This window comes from Peromyscus eremicus, chromosome 5, assembly GCF_949786415.1.
Source record: "Peromyscus eremicus chromosome 5, PerEre_H2_v1, whole genome shotgun sequence".
In the NCBI taxonomy this organism is placed as follows: domain Eukaryota; kingdom Metazoa; phylum Chordata; class Mammalia; order Rodentia; family Cricetidae; genus Peromyscus; species Peromyscus eremicus.
The window spans coordinates 7,250,797-7,260,126 of NC_081420.1; the positions used below are offsets into that span (position 1 = coordinate 7,250,797).

The following is a 9,330-nucleotide window of genomic DNA, read 5'->3' on the forward strand; positions in this document are numbered from 1 at the left end:
TGGGGCTTAGTGAAGCCCCCTAATAAAAATGGGGGGTATAATTGTGTGTGTAAGATCTCTGCACTTCATATATTTAAGCATACCTGTGCAGGAGATAGGAATAATACACCCACAAGTGGTAGACTCCTGCCAGAATTAAGTCTGGTGTCTAAAATATGAGGAAAGAACCTTCTACTCCCCTTTGCACTTAATAAAGAGATCCCCACAGGCCAGACCCCTTGGCCTTATAACCATGTGGGTCACTATGGAAACAGAAAATGGAAGTGACTGCTTGGTGGTCCCCTATTAGGGGAGGAGGCAGCTGCAGGCATCAGGGAGGCTGGAACTGGGGGGTCAGGCTGCTTCTAAGAACAAACTGAAGCTGCTCCATGCAGCTGGCCAGCCCTGGGGCTGCATCCGTTGTGCAGAGAGCCCTGCTCTCAGGTGCACATATCCACAGAGCATCATGGAAATGAATGTTCCAGCTAATGAGCATCTTGCTCACTCTTGACATCTACCTGTTATGGCTCTGAGACCAACACTGGAGCCAGCAGTGTGTGAAACAGTTGTCAGAAAATGTGCAGCCTGAACTCCACCTCTCCAAGCTGTGAAAGGACAGGCTTTCCAGGAATGGGAGGCAGGGCTGTAAGTGCACAGTGGGAAGCCAGGTGGGGGGCACTTTTTTCCCTGGAAATCTGTGGGCACAAGGACCTTCATGATCCCAACACCTTCCCCCGCCTCATCCACCCCAGGGGGCTGGACCTGCACCCAGAGCAGAATACCTCCTTCCTGCTACGTGCTCCTCCTCAGGAAGCCCTCTTCTGTCCTTGCAGGTGAACTCAAAGAAATCAAGCAAGACATCTCGAGTCTTCGCTATGAGCTTCTCGAAGAGAAGTCGCAAGCTACGGGGGAGCTGGCAGACCTGATCCAACAGCTCAGTGAGAAATTTGGGAAGAATTTAAACAAAGACCACCTGAGGGTGAACAAGGGCAAAGACATTTAGTGCCTGATGGGCACCTGTGACTTCTACCAGCATTCCAAAGTCAGGCTGGATGTCCCAGTCGCAGCCCTGTTGGGGAGGGGTTCCACTCCACTCCCCTGGATACAAGGGGATCCACTGGGTCTGTTCTGGGCATGTGGCTGACATCTTAGCCCAGGACCTGCCTGGACCCAGGATGGTGAAACTAGGCTGTTGGGAAAGAAGATTTGCCCCAAGGAGTGGGGAAGTGCCATCCGACACACAAGACCTCCCAACCAGCCTCAGTGGCCAAGGCAGGAAAAGGCCATCTTTGATGCACATGTGTGTCCTTCCACCCCACTCAGGACTCCAGCTGTGTCCTGGGAAGTCAACCCTCCCCATCCTGTGAGACCCTTCTCATTCCTCCCTGCCACACACACACACACAACCAGAACCGGGAGGTGGCCTGTGATCTACTCTTAAGTGCCAGATGAGAACCCAGAACCGGGAGGTGGCCTGTGACCTACTCTTAAGTGCCAGATGAGAACCCAGATAGCCTAATAGCTAAATAGTTCTATTTGTTTATATAAAAAAAGTTTAAAAACACTAAATCAAAAATTGTACTGTAGAGAAAAGTTGTCATTGTTTAGAAAACAACAAAATCCAAATAATGTATTTTTACCTTTATTAAAATTATCTTGTATTTACTATTTTTACCTAAAATGAGAAGAAATAAAATTACCTCATAAGAGCCTGGGGATCTCTGTGGATGTGCTGCTGGGCCATCTGTGACTGGTGGGCCTGGCTTTGGGCACCCTCGGGGTTGGGGATGCCCGGGAAGACAGGGCCAAGCCCCGGAGTCCACAGCCACGCCCCTTAAGAAGATCCTGGTTTCTACCTCACTGCCAAGCCCCACTTCCCATTTCCAGACCAGACCTCAGTCTCCCCAAGGTCAGGAAGGAAGTGGTGAGGGGCGTGGCAAGTTTGCTCCCTGCCCGGGCATTCCTGCCCTGTTGGGTGTAAAAAGGAGGGCAAGGGGGCTAGGAAAGGGGCCTCACATCCGAGGGACCTAAGTGGGAGTAGGGAGAGCAGCCACCAGGTGGCGCCCAGCCCCAAACAGTGTACCTCACCGCAGGTTGAAGAAAATGCCCTGGGATTGAAGGAGAGTCCGCTGGTCCCAAGGAAACACAGCTGGTGATGCAGACCAGAGTAGGACTGAGTATTTACTGTGCACTGGCTTCAGGGTTACCAACTTCAGGATTATTTCAGTGCCCATGCGTCAGTTTCCCAAATCTTCACAGCAACCCCAGAAGGAGGGTCAGGATTCCAAATTCAAATACCTGGAAGAGACTGTGGAGGAAAAAGAGAAAGAGGACAGGTATATGTGCTCACACACACCCACACATTGTGGGGGTGCACATATGTATAGATGGGAACCTGTGTGATGGGTGATGTTTCAACTTTGCAGTCTTACCAAAGCTCTGCATTCAGTAGGAGCCATACTCTCCATTTGGGTTTTTCTGGGCTATTGACACACGGCATGATAGCATCTTGAGATGCTAGGTGGCAGTTGTTGCTAGACAGTCATGTGGTCCAGTGTACTGACAGGCAACCCCCTACATGGGACTTAGTGGCTGGTATTTTTGGATACAGGTACCCTGGGAGGTATTCCAATAGGTGGCTTTGGCCAACTGAGCACAGGTTAGTCCATACTGCTGTTTGGTAGAGTAGGTGTAATAAATGCATTTTGTCTTAGAATATTTTCAAGTCATGATAGATTTGCATGTACTCCCCATAAGTCCAAGAGTGAGCATGCACACATACATGCAGAAAGATCAGGCTTGCATTTCAAGGTATTCAGTTGCAAAAGCTGTTGGCTTAACTCTGATGTAAGAAAGCAGCAGGTAGGATGGAGTGATAAATAGAAGTGAAGTTGGTCCCAGCACCAAGGGAAGCAGGAATGGCACACCCCCATTTACTGCTAACACAGGCCGTTCTGCCGAACCTGCCCCATTTGGAAGGGCAGGGGAAGTCAACATTTGTTGGACCCTGGATGCTGAGATAGGCAGCTAGAGAAGATGTTGTAATGAATATTCCATATCTGGGTCTTCCCACCTATACTTCAACCCAGGGCACTTTGCAAATATAAATTCCTGTCTTTAACCTGGAGTCAGTAGTGGGATTGTAGGTATATTTCAAAGAACTTCTGGGGCTGAAGAGATGGCTCAGTGGTTAAGAGCACTGGCTGCTCTTCCAGAGCACCTGAGTTCAATTCCCAGCACCCACACGGCAGCTCACAATCTTCTGTAAACTCCAATCTAGGGAATCTGATGCCCTCTTCTGGCTTCTGTGGGTACTGCATGCACATGGTATACCAACACACGTGCAGGCAAAATACCCATACACATTAAAATAAATAGTAAGAAAAAAAATAGAACTATCAAGTCTATGGGTTCCTTTTAGTTATGTGCTGGTTTCCAGAGAGAATTCCTTCCCCTTTGTCATCATCCTTCAGGCTCCCGAGCCTGCACAAGATGAATGAATGCATGCAGCTAGTCTTTACTCAGTCTCTGGCTAGGACCCAGTAGTCCCGTTCCAGCCCGGACTCTGGATAAAGGCATACACGCTTGGTAGGAAGAGCAAATAATCTGACCAGAGAGGACAAATTACCAATGTTTCCGCAAGATTTCCTTTCCGATCCCCCACTTATCTCCCTCAGAATGCTGATAAACACTTCTAAGATGCAGCGTTCCATTTCCCTATCTGCCTTCAGCCGGAGGCACTTGGCAACCCTGTTTTCAAACTGTGTGACACCCTTTTCCTAAAAAACCTAAGCTTCAGATCCGCTCCTCAGGGAGATAGAGGAAAACAAGCCGCACGGTAGAATTAGAGCTGGAATGAGACTGGTACCATCCATTAGACGTTCAGGGACATCCGGGAGTGGCCTCGTGGCTGCTGGAGGGGCAAGAGGGGAGGGGGAGGCTTGGTTTCCAGTGGAGAGCCTGGACTGAATGAAGCCTGGCAGAGCTCACCAGCCCGGAGCTTGTTTGTGCCCCCCACCCCACGCCTGTGACCCTCACTAAATTAGCCAGTGCCAGCGGGGGAAGCAGTTCATGTAAATACCAAGCAGAACAGAAATGAAAGTCAGCACAGGGCAGAGGGTCGGGACCTGCACGTCTGTCCCCTGCAGCTCGGCCCACTCAGCATCACGATGTCTCATGGAACTTTAATGTGTACATTTGGTACCTGCCACCACCACCCAAAAGGAAGATCCAGGAGGGACCCAGGCTAGTCTCCACTACATACTGGACTGGAGTCAAAGAGTGGCACCCAGTGGAGCCCTGCCCCCGATTTCTGAGGCTCCATCAGACCCTGAAAAGCTCCATGCATTTGCAGAAAATGCAGGTCATCTCCAGCTGTATTTTTGTCCAGCTGTGGCTGAGCTATGTGGCCCGCTCCCTCTAGCCCGGAGGATGCCTTTCCCAGCACAGTACCACTCCCTGCCCAGGGGGAGGCTGCAGATCAAGCCTCTGGGGTAAGCAGGGATTATGGGAGGAGGTCTTCAGTCATTTGTCACTTTCAATGGCTTCTAATAGGACTCAACATGTCCTACTGACATTTCCCAGACAAAAGCCCCCAATTAGCGGTGGGGCTGCTGCTGACAGGAGTATTCTCACTACTCACCTCACACGCTTGAGCAGGCAGCACTCCTCTGCCTGTGGAAGATTACCTCCTTCCCTCCCTCCAGGCCCTGACAGGTCTGACTCCAGGGAAGTTCCTCACACGGAGGTGGCAGGCCTGGGAGGGCTGTGACACCCTGCAAACAGGTAGTCATGGACTGTCACTCCTCCAAGGGCACTGGTGAACTGCAGTGGAGGGGGATGGAGACTGCCAGGGAGTTCTGACCTACCTGTACAGCCAGGCACACCTCCATCTCCTGTTTAGCTTCGCCTCTTGCAAGGAGAAAGTACTAGAGAGAAGGAAGCACATGAGAGGTAGAGAGATACGTCAACTTTCTCTGTCCTGGTACTCAATGAAACCGCTTCCAGCTGGCTCCCAGGCTCAGCAAGATCCTGAGGCTAACCCTCCCTCGCTGACCCCAGGAAAGAGCCACAGGGGTGGGACAACACCATGGGAAGAGCACCCACCCACTGGCTGTTCCCTAGAAAGCACCTATTCCTTTGCCTCAGAAAGGAAATGATACCAGAAGAAGTGAGGGAGCTAAAGGAGCTGGGGTTCCCAAAGGCTTGAGTCTTTACAGAAAAGAGACCTTTGGAGAAGAACACAAGTTTGGGGGGCATGGCAATGGACTCTCTCCCTGCTCTCCCACACACCAGAGTGCTTTCCATCAACCTGGGAGAGACTTGGAGGTCACAGAGGAGCACAGGGAGGCCAAGGCAGCAGGCAGGGAGGCCCAGCTGGAAGAGGGGTGTCCTGGAACCCTAGAGATCAGGGCCTTGACTGGACCAGCTCTGCCCAATGAAAGTAGCTAGGAACAGTTCAGCCTTTCCTGTGGGCACCTAGCCTCTGTCCTGACCTGTGGGGAATGAGGAGGAAGAGGATGGGGAGGGCCCTCCTCCAGCCCTTGGTGTTCTCTTATCAAAGTAAATTTAAACTCATGGATCTCAGATCCTCTGTGTGTCTGAGTCAGAAAGAGGTGAGGCAAACACAGCCCACCAGTGCATCAGCCACATTGACAGACAAAAGGCCCATGTGTTCTTTGGGCAATTGACACGCAGAAGCTGCCTGCGGGGCCACCAGCTTGTGTCAATGGCTCCCACCTTCTCAGGGCAGGCAGGGAATGGGGGAAACACGTCTAGCCATGCAGGATTCAGGTAAGATGTGGCAGATGCAGAAACCAAGAAAGCGGACGTTGAGCATGGGATACTGACCTTACACAGGCAATGAACGGCTCTCACCTCAGCCAACAGAAGCCAGTACCTGATGCCAGCACAGCCAACCAAAGGCACAGTCCTCCTGATGAGCACAGCCAACCAAAGGCACAGTCCTCCTGATGAGCACAGCCAACCAAAGGCACAGTCCTCCTGATGAGCACAGCCAACCAAAGGCACAGTCCTCCCACACTGTCAAGAGCTGACCAAAGCAAGACAACATGGAGTTTCACATATACATGTGACCACAGGGTGCTGACCAAGAGAACATGTACCAAGTTCCCCTGGCATGTGGAGAGGGGCTGTCTGCAAATGTACTAGAGGGAAAGGAGCTGTAGAGGGGACAAGGAGAAGGAGTGGAAGAGAGAAAGGAAGTGGGAAAGGGAGGTAGGAGTGAGTGCAGAGGAGTGGGTCCCTCGGTGACACCACCCCTGCTGCCTGCTTCCTCCAGCTCTTCGTTCCTGGTGACCTGTTACATGTGACTTCTTATCTCACCACCAAACAAATGCCACTTTTGTTCAAGCTAATTTGCAGTGGGTGTCCCTCAGTTATCTCTTGGGTCTGGCTAGATACAGAAACATCACCCTAAGTCCTTTGCCCACCCTTCCCTGGGCTAGGCTTCAAGCTTCCACAGTTAGACATCAAGGCCGGATGCTGTTCACATACACTACTTCTCTTGAGGGCTCACGATTTCTGAGCTGACAAGGAGAACCAAGTTAAAATTCAAGGAGAGTATTCTCGGAATGGGGCCTGGTGGGGTTGCTCAGTGGCCCGGGTATTTGGGCTCTTCAGGATTAGGAGAAGAATTATCTTGCCCTGCCCAGGCTTCTGGCTCTGGCCCCTGTGGAAGCAGCTGGAAATGGAGGTGCCACACAGGACGCAAAGCAGAGAGGTCAGAAATGATGCAGGCATGGTGACCACATTCTTACCCTTGTTTGTGGGGTCAGTCCTCAGATATTCCAGAAATAACCAGTAGACAGACACTGCGGATGATCAATTTCTAGCTGGTAATGCTGTTGCTATAAATAGGACCTATGTAGCCTCATTTTGTACAGGCTGGTGGAGTTGACTATTGGCATTACATAAATACAAGTGAGTATTGGATTCTGGGGACATCTGTAGCTCCCCATGTGCACAGACCATCAGGAGCAGAATTACAGCCACCATACCTCTGACTCGCTATTTTTCAGATGCCCAGACCTGAATGAGCAGAGGAGGTGGCTCTTTGGATCATTTCAATGACAGCAGAGAACGGGGCCCTAGGGTTTCGGCTCTGCACCAATCAATCCCAGAAAGGCACTAGCGAAGTAGAGCCCCTAGTGCCTTCCCGATTATCTGTCCCCAAGCCAGTGCGGAACTGCTGAAGGTGAGCATTTCATCAGAGCCTCTCTGGCTCCTCAGCGTCCCATTAGAAGACTTAGTGTTATCATCGTCTGTCACCAGCAACGTGAATACAATGAATATTCTGTGCTTCAGAAAAGGCCATGCATCCCATGGTAGTTCTCCTCCAGAGATGCCGATGAGTTTTATGTCCTGGGACTCCTGAGCCTGCCTGCCTGCCTGCCTGTCTGTCTGTCTGTCTATCTCTCACAGCAGTGCAAGATGGCATGATCTAACTTGCCCTAAGGCTTCAGGGAGAGGGAGGAAGAGATGGAGCTTCCAGGCACTGAACACAGATTCTCAGTGCATCTCCCAAATGCCGACCTTGCAGTCTGCCTCCTGCCCAAACATAGGATACAGAGGACTTGGAACACCAACAGCTCCTGGGAAACAGGACAGCACAGACGTGTGAGGATACCAAGTGCATCAGATTTTATTGTGTAAAACATCATGACCAAAACAACTAAGGAAGAAAGGGTTTATTTTGGCTTCTGGCTCCAGAGGTCTAGAGTTCTTAACAGCAGGGAAGGCATAGCCTCATGGCAGGATCAGAAGTGAGGCTGGATATGAACCCTCAAAGCCCACCTCCAGGGACTTACTCCAGGTTCCATCACCTCCCCGAGCTCCACCAGAGGATCAAGTGTTCCATTGTATGAGCCTATCAGAAACATTTCTCATCCAAACCACAACACTAAGTGCTGTCCATCTGCACACAGCTCTTATGCACAGCTAGCCCCAGGTCAAGTCTCCAAAGAGACAAGAAGTGTACCCAAGCCCACTGCGTGCAACTCACACCATGCTGCTCCACTAAAGAAGACACAGGAGGGGTATTGGAAGGTGAGAATGTGATGCTGAGCCCCAACACAGAACCAGAAGGGAAGAAGAGAGGTGGGCGAGTGGGGAGGGACAGACAAGTAATTCCATACAGGTCCACTTCGTGGCAGAGACCTGCAGGTGACCCAAAGATGTTTGGAGGCTTCATCTTCATGATGGGCCTCACTGGAGGTCACATCCAAAGCCAGTGAGCAAGAGGCAGCATCAGACAGCTCGGAGCACAAGGACTAGTGGCAGAGGAGTCTGAGTATGTGTGACCTCCGGCAAGTCCTACATAGGACATGCGGGGTGGACATCAGCACCAAGTCCCAGTTGAAAAATGCACTGTTCTGAGGCAGCTCCATTACCACAGACTCAGATGCCGCCTGTGGCTGCTGTACTATCTGTTCTGTGGAGTGTCTGGATGACTCCTCAAGAAAGAAAGGGGAAATGGCTGTGCTGAACTGTGGCATCTATGGCCCCAATGATACATGCCTTCCATTTCTCAAATTCCAAGAATCCCTTTGCACATTCATGCCTGGCCCAACCATGTGACTTGCATTAGCCAATGAGACAGTAGCAAATATAGCACAAGCAATAGTTTGATGAGTTCATGATCATTGGGGCTTGCCTTACAGCATGACAAGCACCATGTTGTAAATAAGTTCGCATACCTCATGAAGTATGATCAGAGAGAGACGGGGGCTTCTTGTACTTCCAATCTAGCTCAGCCCCAGCTGAGAGCAGCCCACAGGTGATTCAGCCCCAGAGAGCCAAAGAACCACCCAGCAGAGCCTTGTCAGCCACAGGATCCTGAGAATAAACATGTTGTTGCATGGGGGCTAGAGAGATGGTTCAGTGGTTAAGAGTGAGCACTGTTCTTGCAGAGGACCTGAGTTCAGTTTCCAGCACCCACATCAGATGGCTTACAACCACTTACAACTGCACTTCCAGGGAACTCAATGTTCTTTGACCTCCAAGGGCACCTGTACACATGTGGTACACATAAACTCATGCAGGCATACATACATACATATAATAAATATGTTTGTAGGGTTTGTTGATTTAAGAACTTGTGTTTAAGGTAGATGATACCCAGGAACAGACAATTAAAACAAAGAGGATGGTCTAGAAACCTCTTCTCAGCGCTGTAGAATAAACCCAGGGGCTCCTGGATCCTAGGCAAATACTCTACCACTAAGCTGTATCCTGTCTCCATGCTACTTGTCTGTGGAAAAGCAATCTCATGACTAAATCCCCAAATAATTATGTACTCATGAACCTTAGCTGCCTCCATTAACATTATCC

At 50.6% G+C, this 9,330-nt stretch overlaps 1 protein-coding gene across 1 annotated transcript in view; it reads left to right on the forward strand.

Annotated features, from left to right (window-relative positions):
- Window positions 1–1,643, forward strand: part of Trpc7 (transient receptor potential cation channel subfamily C member 7) — a 122,865-nt gene extending 121,222 nt beyond the window's left edge. Inside the window, exon 12 of the mRNA XM_059262404.1 lies at window positions 813–1,643. Within this exon, the coding sequence (XP_059118387.1) occupies window positions 813–982 (170 nt within the window). The 3' untranslated portion in view covers window positions 983–1,643. The remainder of the gene's footprint in view (window positions 1–812) is intronic.
- The last annotated feature ends 7,687 nt before the right edge of the window (window positions 1,644–9,330 follow it).